General features: G+C 46.7%; 1 protein-coding gene across 1 annotated transcript; it reads left to right on the top strand.

Annotated features, from left to right (window-relative positions):
• The first annotated feature begins 2,580 nt into the window (after positions 1 to 2,580).
• On the top strand, positions 2,581 to 22,802 carry LOC119773786 (leucine-rich repeat flightless-interacting protein 2-like). Its single transcript, XM_038270921.1, has 17 exons — positions 2,581 to 3,008; positions 9,001 to 9,087; positions 14,002 to 14,019; positions 14,097 to 14,144; positions 14,738 to 14,782; positions 14,860 to 14,910; positions 16,449 to 16,526; positions 16,628 to 16,663; positions 16,734 to 16,859; positions 16,974 to 17,144; positions 17,235 to 17,327; positions 18,903 to 19,020; positions 21,803 to 21,852; positions 21,930 to 22,035; positions 22,111 to 22,190; positions 22,264 to 22,368; positions 22,491 to 22,802. Exons 1-17 carry the CDS (start codon positions 2,919 to 2,921, stop codon positions 22,599 to 22,601), a joined length of 1,413 nt encoding a protein of 470 aa, XP_038126849.1. The 5' UTR covers positions 2,581 to 2,918; the 3' UTR covers positions 22,602 to 22,802.
• Positions 22,803 to 24,849: the final 2,047 nt, after the last annotated feature.

Genomic DNA, 24,849 nt, shown 5'->3' on the forward strand with positions numbered 1-24,849 from the left:
TCCCTCCATCAGGCAGTCGGTCTGTCCATCAGGCGGTCAGTCTGTCCATCAGGCAGTCAGTCTGTCCATCAGGCAGTCAGTCTGTCCATCAGGAAGTCAGTCTGTCCATCAGGCGGTCAGTCTGTCCATCAGGCAGTCAGTCCCTCCATCAGGCGGTCAGTCTGTCCATCAGGCAGTCAGTCTGTCCATCAGGCAGTCAGTCTGTCCATCAGGAAGTCGGTCTGTCCATCAGGCGGTCGGTCTGTCCATCAGGCGGTCAGTCTGTCCATCAGGAAGTCAGTCTGTCCATCAGGCAGTCAGTCTGTCCATCAGGAAGTCAGTCCCTCCATCAGGAAGTCAGTCTGTCCATCAGGCGGTCAGTCTGTCCATCAGGAAGTCAGTCTGTCCATCAGGCAGTCAGTCTGTCCATCAGGAAGTCAGTCCCTCCATCAGGAAGTCAGTCTGTCCATCAGGCGGTCAGTCCCTCCATAAGGCAGTCAGTCTGTCCATCAGGCAGTCTGTCCATCAGGCAGTCAGCCCCTCCATCAGGCAGTCTGTCCATCAGGCAGTCAGTCCCTCCATCAGGAAGTCAGTCCCTCCATCAGGCAGTCAGTCCCTCCATCAGGCAGTCAGTCTGTCCATCAGGCAGTCTGTCCATCAGACAGTCAGTCCCTCCATCAGGAAGTCAGTCCCTCCATCAGGCAGTCAGTCCCTCCATCAGGAAGTCAGTCCCTCCATCAGGCAGTCAGTCTGTCCATCAGGAAGTCAGTCTGTCCATCAGGCAGTCAGTCTGTCCATCAGGAAGTCAGTCCCTCCATCAGGAAGTCAGTCTGTCCATCAGGTGGTCAGTCCCTCCATCAGGAAGTCAGTCTGTCCATCAGGCAGTCAGTCTGTCCATCAGGAAGTCAGTCCCTCCATCAGGAAGTCAGTCTGTCCATCAGGTGGTCGGTCCCTCCATCAGGAAGTCAGTCTGTCCATCAGGTGGTCAGTCCCTCCATCAGGAAGTCAGTCCCTCCATCAGGAAGTCAGTCCCTCCATCAGGAAGTCAGTCCCTCCATCAGGCAGTCAGTCTGTCCATCAGGAAGTCAGTCTGTCCATCAGGCAGTCAGTCTGTCCATCAGGAAGTCAGTCCCTCCATCAGGAAGTCAGTCTGTCCATCAGGTGGTCAGTCCCTCCATCAGGCAGTCAGTCTGTCCATCAGGCAGTCTGTCCATCAGGCAGTCAGCCCCTCCATCAGGCAGTCTGTCCATCAGGCAGTCAGTCCCTCCATCAGGAAGTCAGTCCCTCCATCAGGCAGTCAGTCCCTCCATCAGGCAGTCAGTCTGTCCATCAGGCAGTCTGTCCATCAGACAGTCAGTCCCTCCATCAGGAAGTCAGTCCCTCCATCAGGCAGTCAGTCTGTCCATCAGGCAGTCTGTCCATCAGGCAGTCAGTCCCTCCATCAGGCAGTCTGTCCATCAGGCAGTCAGTCCCTCCATCAGGCAGTCTGTCCATCAGGCAGTCAGTCCCTCCATCAGGAAGTCAGTCTGTCCATCAGGCAGTCAGTCTGTCCATCAGGCAGTCAGTCTGTCCATCAGGAAGTCAGTCCCTCCATCAGGAAGTCAGTCTGTCCATCAGGCGGTCAGTCCCTCCATAAGGCAGTCAGTCTGTCCATCAGGAAGTCAGTCTGTCCATCAGGCGGTCAGTCCCTCCATAAGGCAGTCAGTCTGTCCATCAGGCAGTCTGTCCATCAGGCAGTCAGTCCCTCCATCAGGCAGTCAGCCTGTCCATCAGGTGGTCAGTCTGTCCATCAGGCAGTCAGTCTGTGTAAATTCTGTAAATGCTGTAGATGTTCTAACTAACAGAAAATAGCTGCTGATGAAACATTTCAGTTTTTAGTTTAACCTCATTTAGTCATCTGTGCTTTTATTTTGAAAACCAATTTCTGTAACGATCTTGGTTCTGTTGTTTTTCTCTAAGTTCATCCAGTTTTTTCCTTGTTTTTTAGCTTTATTGGTGTCTGGATTCATAAAAGTTGCTTAGGTTTTCCTGTCTGTCCTCTGCTGCCCCCTTGTGTTCTTTTCCCTTGGCTTCCTCATCAGCTCCAATCACACCTGCTCCCTATCAGCTCGTTAGTCCTGCCTTTGTTCAGTCAGCCATAAGTACGCTCCCTCTGCTGGTTTCTCGTCTTACCTCTTCTCACCCTGTCTCCTTGATGGTTTCCCCCTGATGTCTTCATGGTTCTGGTTTGTTTTTTATTTTTATGCCGGATTTTTTAGATACCTGTTTTTGCTGCTTGATCTTCATTAAACCTTTTAAGAACTCGCCCTGCCTGTCAGCCTCTGCATTTGGGTCCTCATAAAAACCTCCAAACAAATCCTGACAAATTTCCTTGTGTTATTAAATTATCTCTACTTTGTAAAGATAATTTAATGTCAGCTTTTATTTAACTCGCAGTAGTTTAAACTTTAGCAAAGCCCAAAATAATAATGAAACAGATGCTGACCTTTATAGGTCAACGTTCAATTTCCGGTGTTTATTGTCTAAGCTCTTAATTTGTAGGTGAACTTCCGCCGCTCCACCTCCGCAGCGGCGCAGCGGTGACGCAGCAGCGGTGACGCAGCAGCGGCGCAGCGAGCAGAGGAGGAGGAGGCGGATCAGCGGGCAGACGGGCCGCTGCACAGACCGAACCCTGATCTGGACCCTCAGACCGACCAGGACCGAACCTGCGGTTTAAGGCAGAGACCGGATTACATCATGGGTTCTACTGGATCCGAACCGAACCTCTAAGTTATCTGGACCTAACAGGTAAAAACCACTGAGGGATGCGGTTCATCTGGATCCAGATCCACAGACCGAACCGCTGAGTCTAGAACCGGAACCATCCTGCAGCCATTCCTCCATCACCGCAGGTTCTGGACCTCAGGGGGGTTCGGCTGCAGGTAGAGCCGCCCAGAACCATGGGAACCCAGGGCCCCGGCCGGAAGAGGGTCCCGAACCGGGACAGGCTGGCTGCGGAGGAGGATGCGCTCAGTCAGATAGCGCGAGAGGTAAAGAGGATCCTCATTAAGAAACAGGCTGATAAATGATAAACAGGCTGACCAATGATAAACAGGCTGACCAATGATAAACAGGCTGATTAATGATAAACAGGCTGAACAATGATAGACAGGCTGACCAATGATAAACAGGCTGAACAATGATAGACAGGCTGATTAATGATAAACAGGCTGATTAATGATAAACAGGCTGACCAATGATAAACAGGCTGATTAATAATAGACAGGCTGATTAATGATAAACAGGCTGAACAATGATAGACAGGCTGATTAATGATAAACAGGCTGATTAATGATAAACAGGCTGATTAATAATAGACAGGCTGATTAATGATAAACAGGCTGAACAATGATAGACAGGCTGATTAATGATAAACAGGCTGATTAATGATAAACAGGCTGACCAATGATAAACAGGCTGAACAATGATAGACAGGCTGATTAATGATAAACAGGCTGACCAATGATAAACAGGCTGATTAATGATAAACAGGCTGATTAATGATAAACAGGCTGACCAATGATAAACAGGCTGATTAATGATAAACAGGCTGACCAATGATAAACAGGCTGAACAATGATAGACAGGCTGATTAATAATAGACAGGCTGATTAATGATAAACAGGCTGATTAATGATAAACAGGCTGACCAATGATAAACAGGCTGATTAATGATAAACAGGCTGACCAATGATAAACAGGCTGGACAATGATAAACAGGCTGATTAATAATAGACAGGCTGACCAATGATTAACAGGCTGATTAATAATAAACAGGCTGACCAATGATAAACAGGCTGATTAATGATAAACAGGCTGAACAATGATAGACAGGCTGATTAATAATAGACAGGCTGGACAATGATAAACAGGCTGACCAATGATAGACAGGCTGATTAATGATAAACAGGCTGACCAATGATAAACAGGCTCATTAATGATAAACGGACTGACCAATGATTAACAGGCTGATTAATGATAAACAGGCTGACCAATGATAAACAGGCTGATTAATAATAAACAGGCTGACCAATGATAAACAGGCTGATTAATAATAAACAGGCTGATTAATGATAAACAGGCTGAACAATGATAGACAGGCTGACCAATGATAAACAGGCTGATTAATAATAGACAGGCTGATTAATGATAAACAGGCTGAACAATGATACACAGGCTGTTTAATAATAGACAGGCTGATTAATGATAAACAGGCTGAACAATGATAGACAGGCTGACCAATGATAAACAGGCTGAACAATGATAAACAGGCTGATTAATAATAGACAGGCTGATTAATGATAAACAGGCTGAACAATGATAGACAGGCTGATTAATGATAAACAGGCTGAACAATGATAAACAGGCTGATTAATAATAGACAGGCTGATCAATGATAAACAGGCTGAACAATGATAGACAGGCTGACCAATGATAAACAGGCTGAACAATGATAAACAGGCTGATTAATAATAGACAGGCTGATCAATGATAAACAGGCTGAACAATGATAGACAGGCTGACCAATGATAAACAGGCTGAACAATGATAGACAGGCTGACCAATGATTAACAGGCTGAACAATGATAGACAGGCTGATTAATAATAGACAGGCTGACCAATGATTAACAGGCTGAACAATGATAAACAGGCTGATTAATAATAGACAGGCTGATCAATGATAAACAGGCTGAACAATGATAGACAGGCTGACCAATGATAAACAGGCTGAACAATGATAGACAGGCTGATTAATAATAGACAGGCTGACCAATGATAGACAGGCTGACCAATGATAAACAGGCTGATTAATAATAGACAGGCTGATTAATGATAAACAGGCTGAACAATGATAGACAGGCTGATTAATGATAAACAGGCTGAACAATGATAAACAGGCTGATTAATAATAGACAGGCTGATCAATGATAAACAGGCTGAACAATGATAGACAGGCTGACCAATGATAAACAGGCTGAACAATGATAAACAGGCTGATTAATAATAGACAGGCTGATCAATGATAAACAGGCTGAACAATGATAGACAGGCTGACCAATGATAAACAGGCTGAACAATGATAGACAGGCTGACCAATGATAAACAGGCTGATTAATAATAGACAGGCTGACCAACGATAAACAGGCTGATTAATAATAGACAGGCTGATTAATGATAAACAGGCTGAACAATGATAGACAGGCTGATTAATGATAGACAGGCTGACCAATGATAAACAGGCTGATTAATAATAGACAGGCTGACCAATGATAAACAGGCTGAACAATGATAGACAGGCTGATTAATAATAGACAGGCTGATTAATGATAAACAGGCTGATTAATAATAGACAGGCTGATCAATGATAAACAGGCTGAACAATGATAGACAGGCTGACCAATGATAAACAGGCTGAACAATGATAGACAGGCTGACCAATGATAAACAGGCTGATTAATAATAGACAGGCTGATCAATGATAAACAGGCTGAATAATAATAGACAGGCTGATCAATGATAAACAGGCTGAACAATGATAGACAGGCTGACCAATGATAAACAGGCTGATTAATAATAGACAGGCTGATCAATGATAAACAGGCTGATTAATAATAGACAGGCTGATCAATGATAAACAGGCTGATAAATGATAGACAGGCTGATTAATGATAAACAGGCTGAACAATGATAGACAGGCTAATTCATAATAGACAGGCTGACCAATGATAAACAGGCTGATTAATAATAGACAGGCTGATTAATGATAAACAGGCTGAACAATGATAGACAGGCTGACCAATGATAAACAGGCTGATTAATAATAGACAGGCTGATTAATGATAAACAGGCTGAACAATGATAGACAGGCTGATTAATGATAAACAGGCTGAACAATGATAGACAGGCTGATTAATAATAGACAGGCTGACCAATGATAAACAGGCTGAACAATGATAGACAGGCTGATTAATGATAAACAGGCTGACCAATGATAGACAGGCTGATTAATAATAGACAGGCTGACCAATGATAAACAGGCTGACCAATGATAGACAGGCTGACCAATAATAAACAGGCTGACCAATAATAAACAGGCTGACCAATGATAAACAGGCTGTAAAATGATAAACAGCCTGATTAATAATAGACAGGCTGACCAATAATAGACAGGCTGATTAATGATAAACAGGCTGACCAATGATAGGCAGGCTTATTAATAATAAACAGGCTGACCAATGATAGACAGGCTGACCAATGATAGACAGGCTGATTAATAATAGACAGGCTGACCAATGATAAACAGGCTGATTAATAATAAACAGGCTGACCAATGATAAACAGGCTGACCAATGATGGACAGGCTGATTAATAATAGACAGGCTGACCAATGATAAACAGGCTGACGAATGATAGACAGGCTGATTAATAATATACAGGCTGACCAATGATAGACAGGCTGACCAATGATAGACAGGCTGATTAATAATATACAGGCTGACCAATGATAAACAGGCTGACCAATGATAGACAGGCTGACCAATGATAAACAGGCTGACCAATGATGGACAGGCTGGACAATGATAGACAGGCTGACCAATGATAGACAGGCTGACCAATGATGGACAGGCTGGACAATGATAGACAGGCTGATTAATAATAGACAGGCTGACCAATTATAGACAGGCTGACCAATGATAGACAGGCTGACCAATGATAAACAGGCTGATTAATAATAAACAGGCTGACCAATTATAGACAGGCTGACCAATGATAGACAGGCTGACCAATGATAAACAGGCTGATTAATAATAAACCGGCTGACCAATGATAGACAGGCTGACCAACGATAGACAGGCTGACCAATGATAAACAGGCTGACCAATGATGGACAGGGTGATTAATAATAGACAGGCTGAACAATGATAAACAGGCTGACCAATGATAAACAGGCTGGACAATGATAAACAGGCTGAACAATGATAAACAGGCTGATTAATAATAGAGAGGCTGACCAATGATAGACAGGCTGATTAATGATAAACAGGCTGACCAATGATAAACAGGCTGACCAATGACACACAGGCTGACCAATGATAAACAGGCTGGACAATTATAGACAGGCTGATTAGGATGGATGGATGGATGGATGATTGATGGATGATGGATGGATGGATGGATAGATGATGGATGGATGGATGATGGATGATGGATGGATGGACTGATGGATGGACGGATGGATGGATGGATGGATGATGGATGGATGATGGATGGATGGATGGATGGATGATGGATGGATGGATGGATGATTGATGGATGGATGGATGATTGATGGATGATGGATGGATGGATGGATAGATGATGGATGGATGGATGATGGATGATGGATGGATGGATGATGGATGATGGATGGATGGATGATGGATGGATGGATGGATGATTGATGGATGATGGATGGATGGATGGATAGATGATGGATGGATGGATGATGGATGATGGATGGATGGACTGATGGATGGACGGATGGATGGATGGATGGTTGATGGATGGATGATGGACGGATGGATGGATGATGGATGGATGATGGATGGATGATGGATGATGGATGGATGGACTGATGGATGGATGGATGGATGATGGATGGATGGATGGATGGATGGATGATGGATGGATGATGGATGGATGGACGGATGGATGGATGGATGATGGATGGATGATGGATGGATGGATGGATGATGGATGATGGATGATGGATGGATGATGGATGGATGGATGGATGGATGGATGGATGATGGATGGATGATGGATGGACGGATGGATGGACGGATGGATGGATGGACTGATGGATGGATGGATGGATGGATGGATGATGGATGGATGATGGATGGATGGATGGATGATGGATGGATGATGGATGGATGGATGATGGATGATGGATGGATGGACTGATGGACGGATGGATGGATGGATGGATGATGGATGGATGATGGATGGATGGATGGATGATGGATGGATGATGGATGGATGGATGATGGATGATGGATGGATGGACTGATGGATGGACTGATGGATGGATGGATGGATGGATGATGGATGGATGATGGATGGATGGATGATGGATGATGGATGGATGATGGATGGATGGATGATGGATGATGGATGGATGATGGATGGATGATGGATGGATGGATGGATGGATGGATGGATGATGGATGGATGATGGATGATGGATGGACGGATGGATGGATGGATGGATGATGGATGATGGATGGATGGATGATGGATGATGGATAAATCATTTATAGTTTTATATATTTATAATCTTATGGTATAAAGTTAGTCTAGATTAGTTCGTAATCTATAGAAAGAAGGAACTAGTCAGCAGATTAAGGCGGTTTAATCAGATTGACAGGCTGATGGCGTCCCATGATGACATCAGAGAAGCTGTTTAACCGAGAAAATGGAAAAAAAATCAAAATGTCTCAGAAAAGTCATTAAAAGATGTTTTAAATCATTTAAGCATTCTTTAGTAAATTTACGGACAGAAATAATTAAATTTAGAACCATGATGACATCATTAATGGCGACCTGTTTGATGATGAGCTGATGGGACGGATCAGCTGGGGACAGTGTCTCTGTGTCCTTCAGGGGGACAGATGTCTGGTTCCCTCCTCTCAGACGAAGGAGACGGACACATGGGTCAATGATCCAATCAGGCATTACTGGTGCTCCCTCCCACTGACCCACTGGGAGAGGCCCAGTACTTACTGGGAGGGGATAACCTGCTTCAATAATCCTGAGCTCAGACAGCATCATCTTCATCAGCTGTTTTCATGCTTTTAATCCCAGAAGCCAGTTTGTCTTCAGAATAACGATCAAAGAGATGACATCAAAGAAGCAGATTAAATACTCTGATCAGATCTGTTCTAGATGCTGACATGTTTCTATGTCTGTCCCTCCGACCGATCGACGTCTGCTCCGCAGGCCGAGGCCCGGCTGGCGGCGAAGCGCGCGGCGAGAGCCGAGGCCCGGGAGATCCGGATGAAGGAGCTGGAGCGGCAGCAGAAGGAGGTGAGGGAGCGCTCTTATTCTGAAGGTCCGAAGGCTGTCTATAGGCTGATTGGATCAGAGGAAACGGCCGGGTCCTATGACAGCAGGTCAAAGGTCAGACTAGTGTTGCTCAGTCTGGGTGAGGATTAGATCAGCTCAGGACCTGGATCAGCTCCTCTGGTGAGTCTCAGAACTTTAATCCGGATCCAGAACTTCCTGATTCCTCTCAGGAAGTTCTGGAAAACTTTAGGTCCAACTGGTCAGGAGAAACCTGCAGTCATGTGACCCGGCTGCTGATCTGAGGTCAGCTGACTGTCTGGTTCTGATTGACTGCTTCAGCAGAACCAGCCTAATCCCAGACCAGAACCAGGACCAGAACCTGGAAAACCTGAAGATATTAAATCAGATTAATAGAAAAGAATCGATTTATGAGATGAAAAACATAAAATAATAAAGAATCAGGTGATCGACGCTGCTTAACCAATTATAGACCAATAACCTTTAGAGTGTAGATTAGACCCAGGTTTAGACCCGACCCAGGTTTAGACCCAGGTTTAGGGTTTCTATATATAGAAAAATAATTTGTTAAATGGGTTTAGAAAAACAACGTTAATGAAATTCACACAGCAATAGAAAATAAATAGAGAAGAATTTATTGATTTATTGATTTAAAAAAGCCTTTGACACCATTTGTTAAAGAAATTACAACTTTATGGAATTAGGATTAAATTGGATTAGAAATGCTGATAATTCTGCAGAAATATTAGACATTTAATCTGGAATTCCCCAAACTTCTGTTATTGAGCCCAAACTTTTTATTCTTTATTTAAATGATTTATGTGAAGCAGCAGAATTATTACAATCTGGATTATTTGCTGATGACAACATTTTATTCATGTCTGGAAATGAGTAAAATAATAAAAAACAAAAAGGTGAAAATAAAGAATTGGTTTAATAAAAACAAATTATCACTCAATGATGCTAAAACTAAATGTTTGTTTTTTCTAATTCCAGATTAGATCCAGTTATCTTTAAATGGAGAAAATATTCTTATTTCAGATGAAAAATTTCATCTCATGTAGACGGAATTAGAGAGAAATGAGAATATATTAATATAAAATATCTTTCATATTAATTATTATATATATGATATCATTACTATAAGTTTCTTCTTTCAGCTCCTTTTCACTCATTCAAACAATAATAGGAAGTTATTCAAGAAACGATGTTAAAAAAAACGAATGACTGAAATAAAATGGAAGTGAAATGAATAAAATTTAATCTGACAAAATGAAGAAATTAAGTAAATAAAATAAAACGACAGAAAAAAAGTGGCTAAAAACAGTTTGAAAGAAAAATGGCAAAAATCCAACAAAAAGTGATTTTGGATCAAATTCAGCAGAAATTGTTCTGGTTCTCAATCAGGAGCAGTTTGGGTGGAACTACATCATCTCAGATGGTCTAAGCCCCGCCCACCCAGCATCAGGCCCGCCCACCTGGCAACTTTAATCCAATCAGCACCCCCCATCCCATCCTAAGGGTCTGACAAAGCAGTCGGACCTTCGGGACGGTCCATCGTGTTAGTCGGACCTTCTGGATGGTCCATCTTGTTTGTTCGGACTTTCAGGACGGTCCATCTTGTTAGTCGGACCTTTGGGATGGTCCATCTTGTTAGTCGGACCTTCTGGATGGTGCATCTTGGTAGTCTGACCTTTGGGATGGTCCATCTTGTTAGTCGGACCTTCTGGATGGTGCATCTTGGTAGTCTGACCTTTGGGACGGTCCATCTTGTTAGTCGGACCTTCGGAATGGTCCATCTTGTTAGTCGGACCTTTGGGATGGTCCATCTTGTTAGTCGGACCTTCTGGATGGTGCATCTTGGTAGTCTGACCTTCGGGACGGTCCATCTTGTTAGTCGGACCTTCTGGATGATCCATCTTGGCAGTCGGACCTTCAGGATGGTCCATTGTGTTAGTCGGACCTTAAGGATGGTCCATCTTGTTAGTCGGACCTTCAGGACGGTCCATCTTGTTAGTCGGACCTTCTGGATGGTCCATCTTGTTTGTTCGGACTTTCGGGATGGTCCATCTTGTTAGTCGGACCTTCGGAATGGTCCATCTTGTTAGTCGGACCTTCTGGATGGTCCATCTTGGCAGTCGGACCTTCAGGATGGTCCATTGTGTTAGTCGGACCTTAAGGATGGTCCATCTTGTTAGTCGGACCTTCAGGACGGTCCATCTTGTTAGTCGGACCTTCTGGATGGTCCATCTTGTTTGTTCGGACTTTCGGGTTGGTCCATCTTGTTAGTCGGACCTTCGGAATGGTCCATCTTGTTAGTCGGACCTTTGGGATGGTCCATCTTGTTAGTCGGACCTTCTGGATGGTGCATCTTGGTAGTCTGACCTTCGGGATGGTCCATCTTGTTAGTCGGACCTTTGGGATGGTCCATCTTGTTAGTCGGACCTTCTGGATGGTGCATCTTGGTAGTCTGACCTTCGGGACGGTCCATCTTGTTAGTCGGACCTTCTGGATGGTCCATCTTGGCAGTCGGACCTTCAGGATGGTCCATTGTGTTAGTCGGACCTTAAGGATGGTCCATCTTGTTAGTCGGACCTTCAGGACGGTCCATCTTGTTAGTCGGACCTTCTGGATGGTCCATCTTGTTTGTTCGGACTTTCGGGATGGTCCATCTTGTTAGTCGGACCTTCGGAATGGTCCATCTTGTTAGTCGGACCTTTGGGATGGTCCATCTTGGCAGTCGGACCTTCAGGATGGTCCATCTTGTTAGTCAGACCTTCAGGATGGTCCATCTTGGCAGTCGGACCTTCAGGATGGTCCATTGTGTTAGTCGGACCTTAAGGATGGTCCATCTTGTTAGTCGGACCTTCAGGACGGTCCATCTTCTTAGTCGGACCTTCTGGATGGTCCATCTTGTTTGTTCGGACTTTCGGGATGGTCCATCTTGTTAGTCGGACCTTCGGAATGGTCCATGTTGTTAGTCGGACCTTTGGGATGGTCCATCTTGTTAGTCGGACCTTCTGAATGGTGCATCTTGGTAGTCTGACCTTCGGGATGGTCCATCTTGTTAGTCGGACCTTCTGAATGGTCCATCTTGGCAGTCGGACCTTCAGGATGGTCCATTGTGTTAGTCGGACCTTAAGGATGGTCCATCTTGTTAGTCGGACCTTCAGGACGGTCCATCTTGTTAGTCGGACCTTCTGGATGGTCCATCTTGGCAGTCGGACCTTCAGGATGGTCCATTGTGTTAGTCGGACCTTAAGGATGGTCCATCTTGTTAGTCGGACCTTCAGGACGGTCCATCTTGTTAGTCGGACCTTCAGGATGGTCCATCTTGTTAGTCAGACCTTCAGGATGGTCCATCTTGGCAGTCTGACCTTCAGGATGGTCCATTGTGTTAGTCGGACCTTAAGGATGGTCCATCTTGTTAGTCGGACCTTCGGGACGGTCCATCTTGTTAGTCGGACCTTCTGGATGGTCCATCTTGTTTGTTCGGACTTTCGGGATGGTCAATCTTGTTAGTCGGACCTTCGGAATGGTCCATCTTGTTAGTCGGACCTTTGGGATGGTCCATCTTGTTAGTCGGACCTTCTGGATGGTGCATCTTGGTAGTCTGACCTTCGGGACGGTCCATCTTGTTAGTCGGACCTTCTGGATGGTCCGTCTTGGCAGTCGGACCTTCAGGATGGTCCATCTTGTTAGTCAGACCTTCAGGATGGTCCATCTTGGCAGTCGGACCTTCAGGATGGTCCATCTTGTTAGTCGGACCTTCAAGATGGTGCATCTTGGTAGTCTGACCTTTGGGATGGTCCATCTTGGCAGTCGGACCTTCAGGATGGTGCATCTTGTTAGTCGGACATTCAGAATGGTCCATGTTGTTAGTCGGACCTTCAGGATGGTCCATCTTGTTTTTCAGACCTTCAGGATGGTCCATTGTGTTAGTTGGACCTTATGGATGGTCCATCTTGGCAGTCGGACCTTAAGGATGGTCCATCTTGTTAGTCAGACCTTCAGGATGGTCCATCGTGTTAGTCGGACCTTCTGGATGGTCCATCTTGTTAGTCGGACCTTCTGGATGGTCCATCTTGGCAGTTGGACCTTCAGGATGGTCCATCTTGTTAGTCAGACCTTCAGGATGGTCCATCTTGGCAGTCGGACCTTCAGGATGGTCCATCTTGTTAGTTGGACCTTCAAGATGGTGCATCTTGGTAGTCTGACCTTTGGGATGGTCCATCTTGGCAGTCGGACCTTCAGGATGGTGCATCTTGTTAGTCGGACATTCAGAATGGTCCATCTTGTTAGTCGGACCTTCAGGATGGTCCATCTTGTTTTTCAGACCTTCAGGATGGTCCATTGTGTTAGTCGGACCTTATGGATGGTCCATCTTGGCAGTCGGACCTTAAGGATGGTCCATCTTGTTAGTCGGACCTTCAGGATGGTCCATCGTGTTAGTCGGACCTTCTGGATGGTCCATCTTGTTAGTCGGACCTTCTGGATGGTCCATCTTGGCAGTTGGACCTTCAGGATGGTCCATCTTGTTAGTCAGACCTTCAAGATGGTGCATCTTGGTAGTCTGACCTTTGGGATGGTCCATCTTGGCAGTCGGACCTTCAGGATGGTGCATCTTGTTAGTCGGACATTCAGAATGGTCCATCTTGTTAGTTGGACCTTCAGGATGGTCCATCTTGTTTTTCAGACCTTCAGGATGGTCCATTGTGTTAGTCGGACCTTCTGGATGGTCCATCTTGGCAGTCGGACCTTAAGGATGGTCCATCTTGTTAGTCTGACCTTCAGGATGGTCCATCGTGTTAGTCGGACCTTCTGGATGGTCCATCGTGTTAGTCGGACCTTCTGGATGGTCCATCTTTGTACCAAGTGTTTCTAACCTGTCTCCACTGACTCTTCCCCTTTCTGCAGCTGTTCCACAGCACCAAGGTAGGTCCAACTCATGCAGGTCTTCTAGTCTCTTCTGGTTCCAGCTGCTTCTAATCTGTGATGGTGTTCTTCCACAGAAGTATTATGGTCTGGATAATAAGTGGGGTCACATCGAGCAGTGGATGGTAGGACCGGTTCTGACCGAGAGGAACCTCCTTCCTCCGTACAGCAGCCCATGTCGGGTCTGGTTCTGCTGTACAGGAGGAGGTTCTGCATGTTCTTAGTAGGCTTCTGCTGTGAGAACCTTGAAGTTCTGCATGTTCTTAGTAGGCTTCTGCTGTGGGAACCTGGAGGTTCTGCATGTTCTCAGAATGGTTCTGCTGTGAGAACCTGGAGGTTCTGCATGTTCCTCTCCGCTGCCCTCCTTCCCCATTATTTCTATTGAGCTTTAGTTTTTAATCACATTTTTTTCCAAATTGTTTGGTTTCCATTTCATTTTATGTCATTTCATTATTTTAATTTATGTAATTTATGTATTTTATAGTTTATTTTTATATATTTTTGAATTATTTTCCTTGGTCAACCTGCATGCTATCAGGATGCTGCTGTTGTTCACCATCACCTCCTGCCTTTAGCTCCATCCTAATATGTGTGTTTTAATCCCATCGGCATGTCTGACAGGCAGACTGTTCTCCCTGCTCTCCGTCTGTCAGGCTGACTGCTTATGCCTCTTTCTTCTTCTCCATCTGAAACTTGTTTCCTCTTCATGGCCTTTCAGGAGGACAGTGAGCGCTACTCGCGCCTTTCACGGAGACACGCCTCGGTCTGTATGTCTTCTTCTTCTGTGGTTTCCTGGACCCCTGACCAGCACACATTTATATTCTTATTGTGTGTCTGCAGGTCTCTGATGATGAGGAGAGGATGTCTGTGGGCAGCCGAGGCAGCTACAGGGTGAGTCGACCAGAAACCTTCTGAAGGTCCAAGAATCGTGGATAAGAGGCATGACTGCTTCCTTTTCAACCAGGCTGAACTAGCACAAACCAGTCTGAACGAACACAAACTAGTTTCAACCAGTCTGAACTAGCACAAACCAGTCTGAACTAACACCAACTAGTCTGAACTAACACAAACTAGTTTCAACAAGTCTGAACTAGCACAAACCAGTCTGAACTAGCACACACTAGTTTGAACTAGTCTGAATGAACACAAACCAGTCTGAACTAATGTAAGACAGGCGGAACTAGCACAAACCAGTCTGAACCTGCACCAACCAGTCTGAACTAACACCAACTAGTTTCAACCAGGCTGCACTAGCACAAACCAGTCTGAACTAGCACAAACCAGTCTGAACTAGCACCAACCAGTCTGAAGTAGCACAAACTAGTCTTAACTAGCAAATACTAGTTTGAACCAGTCTGAACTAGCACAGACCAGTCTGAACTAGCACAAACCAGTCTGGACTAGCACAAACCAGTCAAAACTAGCACAGACCAGGCTGAAATCAAACCAGGCTGAACTAACACACTCTAGTTTGAACCAGCCTGAACTAGCGTAAACCAGTCTGAACTAACACAAACCAGACTGAACTAGCACAAACCAGTCTCAACTAGCACAAACCAGTCAAAACTAGCACAGGCCAGTCTGAACTAGCACACACTAGTTTGAACCAGTTAGAACTAGCACACACTAGTTTGAACCAGTATCAAAACTATTTCAAACAGTTTCAAGACCTAGACAAAACAGTCTGACCTGGCACAAACTGCACTGTACTAGTCTGAACTAGCACAAAGCAGACAGAACCAGTCTGACCTGTATGAACTTGCACAAACTAGTGTGACCTAGAGTGAACTAGCTCAAATTAGTCTGAACTGGTGTGAACCAGTCTGACATTTCGCAACTAGCAGGAACCAGGCCGAACTGGTCTAAACTAACACAAAATTGTTCATTAAGAACAATCTGGTCTAACTAAACTAGTCTCCCTAAACCTGAACAAGGAATCTAGCCTTAACCAGTCGCAGCCTACTTTAGACTGACTAAACTAGTCTAAATTAGCCTGAACCAGTTTGTTACTGCTCTGATTATCGTTATCAGTTGGCTTGTCTAAAAGGTCTTTTTGTTTCTTTCTGTCCCTCCTTCCCACCTTTCCTTGATTGCTATGTTTCCTTCTCTCCTTTCCTCCTTTCCATGTTCTCCGTGTTTCCTTTTCTCCTTGCCACCGTTACTTATTTTCTGTTTCCTTCTCTCCTTTCCCCCTTTCCTGGTTCTCCGTTTTTCCATCCCTCCTTTCCTCCATTTCTTGTTCTCCTTGTTTCCGTCCCTCTTTCCCACTTTTCCTTGTTTCCTATTTTTCCTTCTTTCCTTTCCTCCTTTCCTGGTTCTCCGAGTTTCCTTTTCTCCTTGCCACTTTTTCTTGTTTCCTATGTTTCCTTCTCTCCTTGCCACCTTTCCTTGTTCCCTATGTTTCCTGCACCTTCTCTCCGCCCCCTAAGCCATCAGACTATGGCGGCCTCCTGGGCTCCAGCTCTCGGGCCTCCTCCAGGGCCAGTTCAGCCCGTGCAAGCCCTGTGGTGAGAGTGCTCCTCTTGCTCCCCCTGCTGACCATCTGTGGTGTTGCTGAGCAGTGTTTAGTTAATTTGATTGGTTGATTTGGGGTTCTGTGTCCTTTCAGGTGGAGGAGAGGGCGGACCGAGAGTTCATGGAAAAGGTGAGACTCTGCGGCAGGCGGCGATCAGACTGACTCAGTGTCTGGGTTTAACCATTGCTGTCTCCATCAGGGCTCCAGGACGGCGTCAACTTTGTCCGCCGCCACGCTGGCTTCGCTGGGCGGAGCCTCATCCCGTAGAGGAAGCTGTGACACGTCGTTCTCCGTGGAAACAGAGGCCTCAATCAGAGAAATGAAGGTAACCCAACCAGCAGACCTGGCACTGGGCAGGGCAGGTCCAGTTCTGTCCCATTAGAACTGACCAGGACAGATTGTGGATGCTGATGGTTTCCACCATGTCTGCGTCCTGCAGGACTCTCTGTTGGAGGCGGAGGAGAAGTACCGCAGAGCCATGATCTCCAACGCTCAGCTTCACAACGACAAAACCACTCTGATGTTCCAGGTGGAGAACCTGAGAGAGGAGCTCAGCGACATGGAGGAGCTGCTGTGGGAGGCCCGGCGCCGCTGGGAGGAGTCCAGCAAGGTCACAGGGTCACTAACTATGAAAAAGATGAAGAAGATGATGATGATGATGATGATGATGATGATGGAGCTTGCTTTGATGTCTCTCCAGGAGTTGGAGCGCGAGCGTCAGGCTAACAGCGTCCTGAAGGGCCAGTTCAAGGAGATGGAGGACAGGCTAAGACAGACCAACGAGACGCTGACGGTGAGGAGACCTCCGTCTATACACCCTGTTAGCAAGGGATTATGGGAAACCGTATAGAAACGCCACGCCTAGACACGTCAGGAGGTCCCTATGCTAAAGGAACCATGATAGGAAGCATCTAGCGTCCTCTTCATGGAGACCATTTCTGCTTCGGCTGACACATTCAGTTTAGTTCAGTTTAATTTCTATAGCACCGATTATCAGCTGGGTTCAAAGTTCAAAGGTCAGGAATGTTGGGAAGCAGCCTGACCTTCCCCTGGCTTCATGCTGGAATTCTGTGGTCAGCCTACTGTCCGGATAATCCTGGCTGTGAGGAAGGAGCTAGGACCCTGATGCTTGCTAGCACACATTCATTTAACAGAGGGAAGTACTGAGGTTCCCTGGATGGTCACTACCCACAATCCTTTGCATGAGTGGACTGATAGACACCACCCATTTCACGGAGTTTAATGACAACATCTAAGTTCTTACTTGTTCTCTGTGAGACGCATGATAATGTTCACACCTTCATATTTTTCGAGATCATCAGAGGTGGTATTTATTTAGAGACTTTGGGTTTTGTAGTTCTTTCCCTGAAGCCTGTAGTCCTAATTTGAGGAGGACTAGCAAAGCAGACCTTTAGCTCCTTTCTAACCCTGGATAGAGTTCTAACCCTGACCCAGTGAAAGGATAGCAGACCTGATTTTCCTCTTCTCTCTCTCTGCTGCTCTCTGCCACCCCCTGCTGGGCAGGAAGTCTCTGATCTGCGTCTAAAGAGCAGCAGCTACTGCCAGGAGGTCTCTGACCTTCAGGAAGCTCTGCAGTGGAAGGAGAAGAAGATAGCGGTAGGACGCCTCCTGCTTCCAGAGATTCTGTGGTTTCCAGAGGCAGAGGAGCTGGAAGCGGTTCACTGGTTATGGTCCAAATATTTCAGATGCATTCAGTGATGCTCTGTCTGACAAATGGCCGCAGTCTCAGATGTATCCTGGTCAGCTTTTGCTGAACAGGACCAGAACCCAGCTTGTTTTCTGCCTCTGTGAAACGTTTCCAGCTTTTCTCCTTCCTGTTTCCTTTCCTTTCTTCCTCTCTAACCTCCTACCTTAACTCCTCCTTACGCCAGGCCTTAGAGCGCCACCGAGAAACCTCCGACATCGTTCGAATCGAACGCGACCGGCTCAGAGATGAGGTGGTCCGGCTGCGAGACTCACTGAAGGTATTTGGACGCCGCTGTGGTTAGCAGACGTAGAGAGACCTGCAGATTGTCCCTCAGAGAGGAAGTTCCTCAGGTGCTCCTGTGGCACGGCCTCTTTCAGGTGCATTGGTTCAATCTGAACCCAAACCAAAGGTCCTTCCCCACAGGAGGGACAGTCTGAGGGGTTTCTGTGACTTGGGGTGTCTGTGTTAGGCGTTAATCCAGAGTTAGAGGGGTTACCTGCTCAGAATGGGTTTAGTGTCTGGTGAGCTCTGCAGTTTTTTCCTCATGTTGTAGCGTTATGGTCCTGATAGAGGACCAACCAGTTCTGGTCAGGATGTGTCCGAGCAGATGTTTATCTCCGTTATGGATCCATGGATGATCTCTGACTCTCTGACTAACAGAACCATGGAGTGGTTTTCTCTCCCGACACGTCGAACGGCGACGTGGAGCTGGCCGACGATGACTCCGCCTCCCCCCTAGCCGAGGACCCGCCTCACAGTGGCAGAGAGAGCGTGCTGGGTAGGAACCGTTACACCAAAACCATTTGACTTTACTAAACATTTCAAACATTTGATCTACTGAGATACGTGAGGTTCCTGTCTTTAGCTGATTGGTTCTGTCTGGTTCTAAATCAACATCTTCATTTCTGGGCTTTAGAAGATCAGAGGAACTGTCCTCCTGTAATTCCTCTATGATTCTTCTTTCCTCATCAACCTGAATAACCTCCTCTGCTGTCTGTCTTCCATCCTGAATGTCTGCTCCAGCCGCTCTTCCAACGTGTCTTCATGGTCTTTCAGGAAAAGCTTCAATGCAACAACCAGCAGAGGACAGCAAACCCCAAAGAGACCGGAAAGACGCCAAGCGGCAGCAGAGTCTGGACATGAACTCTACGAGCGACCAAAGCAGGGTGTCCAGAGAAAGACGGAACCCGGTCGATAAGCCACCAGGCAGAAACCGACCGCAGCGGAACAAGGGGGTGGAAAAGGATCCGACCAAGAGGCTTCCCTCTAGACTAGACCCAAACCAAGCAGACAACAAACAGCCAGACATGGACGGGTCTGCAGATCAGGCCTTCAATGATCAGAGTACGGCTCATTCTGTTGGAGATTTCAGAAAAAAGGGGGAATCTTCCAGGAAGGCCTTCGCTATTCAAAAGGTTTCTGGAGAAAAGGACTTCAGATCTAGACTCATTCCGCCTCGTCCTGCCAAGGAGATGATCATGGATAACCGAGCAATGGTTTCAGGTCTCTCAGCTTCTGGAAAACTGAAGTCTTCGTCAGACGAGACGATAAACCTGGACGTCTCCTTGGCTCTGGAAAACGAAGCGTCTTCCTCTGAAACAAGCACTGAACCAAAGGGAGACGTGACTGGTGAAGGTGGAGTCCCAGGTTTAGGTGAAGAAGGAGGCAGATCTGAAGCAGCAGGAGAAAACAGACAATCCAACCCTGAGTCGGTAGCTGGTGAAGAAGAGTCCGTCGTCAAGTCTGAATCCAAAGCACCTGTGGAGTATTCTCCTACCAGCCAGAGGACTGGAGAACCTCTCCACAGAGCTGCTGCGATGCACAAAGCTTTCCCCCAAAGCCTAAAGAGAACAACTGCCTTTGTTCCAGAAGAAATGTGGTCTAGTTTGGAGATGGCGGTTCAAGATTTGCTCCAAGGACTGGAGGACAAACCAGGGTTTGTGTTTGAGATCTCAAGAATCTTATCAGAAATTCTGATTTGTCTCCACCAGTGGATCTCAGACCTGGAAAACACTCTAAGGACGAGCTCAGGAGAGACGGCCGATCGGACTGTTGCAGATGGAGATAAATCTACGTGTCCAAAGATGGACGCCGGACTCTCCGCCAAATCAGGTCCTAATCCAAGGAGCCCAGCCAAACACCCCCCAGTTGGTCCCGGATGTGTGGAGAGACATCAGGCTGGACCGGCGGCCGGTTCAGAGGACCAATCTGCTTCCTCAGGTGGAGTTCCTTCACCTTGGAAGGATGACATCACCGCCGATGAGGCAGCAGAGACCAGTTTCAGACAAACGAAGCTGCAGATGAACGCTGAGTCTTGCTTAAATCTGAGTGGTTCTCCTGTAAAAAACACCTCTGCAGACTTTGTCTTTGTAGACTCCTACTTTGCTGAGCCGCGCAAAAACTCAGCAGAGTCCGTGTCTGATGTCAGTTTAGGACGGAGGTCCAATAGTCCGGCGCACGTCCAGCTTCCTACAGAGCTGAGAGGGAACCGCGCAGCCTGGGCTCAGCCTAACGCAGGTCAGAGTTCATCAGTCAGGAGATTCATGGAGGTGACGGCGGAGGAAATCCGAGCCTTGGCTGTTCCTGAACTCGCTCTGCTGGGTCTCCAAGAGGGAAGGCCACTGGAGCAGTCCGGCGCCGGTTCTGTAGAGGAGACAGCGGCTGCAGACATGGACAGCTGTGAGGAGGCTGACGAGGAGGAAGAGGAGGTCCAACAGCCTCTGTCCCAGCAAAGGACCAAGATGGACGACCAAAGTGTTCCAGGTGGGGGCAGCGTGGAACCAGAGAGGGGTCATGATCGAGCCAGTTTGGACAGCAGGAGAAATGAGAACTCAGACTGCAAGATTTCATGAGCTCAGAGGCGCCACCTGCTGCCGGTCCTCAGGAACTGTCCCTGTTCTGGACAGAAACGGCCCAGAATGAGGAGCGGCGCTCCATAGAAGACATCTTAGATGTGAAATGATTGAGAACGACTGATCTGGATGTTACTGAATATATGAAAACATGCAGAAATAAAGCTTTAGCTGAAGCTCGGTGTTCTGGTGGTTCTGTTCTAACAACGTTTCATCAGCAGAGGATGTTCTGCACCTGAAGGGTAAGCAAACTGTTTCCACATCCTTACAGCATCAGACATCTTGGACACAGTTTTCTGATCCAGATGAATCCAGCAGTTTATTCAAATAATTACCACCAGGAGCTGAAGCTCCAGCTGATCACAGGTCCTACCACAGAATCCGCTTTATTTCACCTGTCCTCTCGCCTCACTGCACCATCCGACCACATCGTCCTGATTGGTTCAGTTTCCATCTAAGGAAAACCAGCTGATTGCTGGAGTCCAGCATGGAGCTCAGAAATGGTGCAGAGCTTGAGGTCATGAAGGAGCTGAACGGCAGTGGAGACGTTCAGGTTGATGAGAAAAATGTTTAGAGGAACCATGAGATGATTGACCTTGAAGTCAGAAGAGTTTTAGCGTCTAGCTTGTCTCTACGGAGCCGTACGGTGACCGCACCACGCCGTGCGGCGCCGCAGAGCTCATCACTTCCTCTGACTTTCTGTTTCAGAGCTGCGGATGAAGAAGCTGTTTGAGGACAGAGAAGGTTTAAGGGATCAGGTCAGATCTGGAATCATATTTCTTATAAAAATCTGCCAGATGTTCTATAAAAACCCTTTGAATGTTTTTGTGTTCAGGTCCGGCTGCTGAAGTCTCAGCTGGATCAGCGGAGCAGCGCGGATGGAGTCCAGAACCCCGGGGGGAACGAGAGCGGCATAGATCCTCATCTGTTAGAGCTGCAGAGTAGGTCACTGGTTAGATCTGACGTCCATCGGCTCCACCGTGGATCCTGATCTCCTGATGTCTCACTCTCACCAGGAGACCACAGCCGGCAGATCAGTGAGCTCAAGTTCAAGCTGGTCAAATCCGAACAGGAAGTCACGACTCTGGAGCAAAACGTAAGCCCCGCCCCCTGTTCTTCCCGTCTGACCGTTTCACCTGTTCAATGGAAACCTGTGTCTCCCTGCTCAGTTGCTCCGCCTAGAGGGCCAGTTGTGTCGTTACAAGTCGGCGTCTGAGAACGCAGAGAGGATCGAAGATGAGCTGAAGGTGGAGAAGAGACGACTGCAGAGAGAGGTGAGCGCCCCCTGCTGCCTCCCAAAGCAGCAGCAGCTAGATGGGATTCCAGACCGTTTGGATCTAGGCTTTGTTTTCTGCATCCACCTGTCCTGCTCACCTCAGAGTGACCTTCCTTTCAGCTGCGCTCGGCTCTGGACCGCATCGAGGAGCTGGAGGTCAGTAACAGCCACCTGTCCAAGCGCCTGGAGAAGATGAAGGCCAACAGGAACGCTCTGCTCTCCCAGCAGTGATTCCCAGTCCACCCAGCAGCACCTCCTGAGGAACTCGTCTCCACAGAGGGACGCAGTCGGCACCGGGTGGGTGGAGGACACAGGCGCTGAGACAACCTGTCCAAAAGGAAGCCCCTCCAGCCCGGTTCTGACCCTCAGGTTCCTGTTCCACCTGTGGACTGGAGGTCTCCTGGTGGGGGGGCGGTTCCTCCATCCAGCCCGGTTCTGCAGGATGAATGGAGCCAGTGGTCTTAGAGGTTCCAGGTTCCCGGTCTCTGGTTCCCAGTTCCTGGTTCCTGGTTTCTGGTTCCAGTTCCTGGTTTCTGGTTCCTGGTTCCTGGTTTCTGGTTCCAGTTCCTGGTTTCTGGTTCCTGGTTCCTGGTTCTTAGTTCCTGGTTTCTGGTTCCTGGTTCCTGGTTTCTGGTTCCTGCTTTCTGGTTCCAGTTCCTGGTTTCTGGTTCCTGATTCCTGGTTCCTGGTTTCTGGTTCCTGATTCCTGGTTCCTGGTTCCTGGTTTCTGGTTCCTGATTCCTTGTTCCTGGTTTCTGGTTCCTGGTTTCTGGTTCCTGATTCCTCGTTCCTGGTTCCTGGTTTCTGGTTCCTGGTTCCTGGTTTCTGGTTCTTGGTTTCTGGTTCCTGGTTCCTGGAGCTATTTGCTGTCATGAACTCTGTTCAGTCAAATCTTTGTTCCTACAAACATTGAACTTTTGCTGCTCTGAAACAGCGTAGATAATCTCAGCAGGATCATCAGCATCCAGTAGAAGCTCCAGAGATCTGATTGGTGAATCTAGAAGCGACCGGCCAATCAAGAAGAAGCTACAAGAAAATCAATCATGAAGCGTGAAAAGCTTTTTGTTTCGCTCATATTTACTGTGAAATAATGAAGAAGAATAAAGTTCTTAGTTGGTGAAAGTTCCACCTGTAAACCGACTCTGTTTGTTCTGTTTCTATGAAGAAAAGGTTCCTCTGCTGCTTTGCATCCTTCAGATTTGCTATAAGGATCATTTCCCTTTGATGAAAGGGTGAACAGTCCATGAACATTAAAGCATTTCTCTCAACACATACGGTAAATATCCAGATTCTAGTGTTTCTGCAGGGTGGGGACTATTAATCTGATATCTGAGCCGACGGTGCTGCTGCTGAAGCTCCTCAGAACCCAGACCATGATCCATAGAACAGCTTCCTGTGCTGAAAGAAAGAAGCAGTTTAGGTCATGGAGAGTTCCTCTGGGCTCCTGCAGTCTGTGCTTCCGTCAACGGATTCTTTTATTACAGCCAACAGGAGACCCAGCAAGGTTGGAGACAGAATGTTTGATTTCAGTGGCTGAAAGTGACTCAATAACCATTAAAAACTATTTTCATTCATTTCAGACGCAACTATTCACAGAATGGGATTATATTAAACTGCACTTCCAATATTCACCACTGTTCGGCGCCATTTAGCTTTTTTCCTCAGAGCGCGGAGCAGGCTCTGATGTCTGTTTATTCCCTGGATTGGTAGGGTTGAGGTGAAGCCACCGGCCGCCATATTGGTACTCCCTAGTTAGATCGGTCTCATTGTGAGCAATCTGTGCGCTTCAGCATCGAACAACAATGATTTTCTCATTTTCTGAGTTTTAAAATCTCGATACTTTCTATTTTCTAAGGTTAGACCCAATGTCAGCGTCTAACTCAGTCAATGTCTTCCAGTCAGTCTGAGATAGCCAGACTAATGTTAGTCTGCAGACTAATGTTAGTCTGCAGACTATCCTATAGGATCCATGGGCTATAGATGGATTAATTGCTTAGTTCTTATTGGTTTGCTTTGCTCCTGCAGTACATCCTCTTTCTCTGCTCCCTGCTTTCTTGCACTTTCTGCTCTTTTTATCTCTTAACTAAAACTACAGAAAGTTGGATTTAGTTCGATTTATCGTCCTTGATTTATTTTTTATTTAGATTTTTTTCCCCGTGTGGACTATTTTAGTTTTCAGCTATTCCACACAAGATGCCAACGGACCCCCCCCCCCCCCCCCCACCACTGGCTGAGACCACAGAGAGATGTCCCAAGAGAAGTGAAACGAAAGCGGGATGTTCTCACAACAAATGATAGGAGTAAACCTGCTGGAAATGTTGGAATTCTGTTACAGAACAGATTTGCTTCACTCCAAGATGAGACCCAGAAGGATCACAAGGACAATCAAAGGTATGTCAACAATCGTCACTCTAAGCTACCAGAGGAAAAACAGGCCACAGGGCCAAGGACCCTGATATTATGCAGTGGATCTATACGT

Source organism: Cyprinodon tularosa, unplaced genomic scaffold (assembly GCF_016077235.1).
Source record: "Cyprinodon tularosa strain WSP-4 unplaced genomic scaffold, ASM1607723v1 ctg784, whole genome shotgun sequence".
NCBI lineage: Eukaryota > Metazoa > Chordata > Actinopteri > Cyprinodontiformes > Cyprinodontidae > Cyprinodon > Cyprinodon tularosa.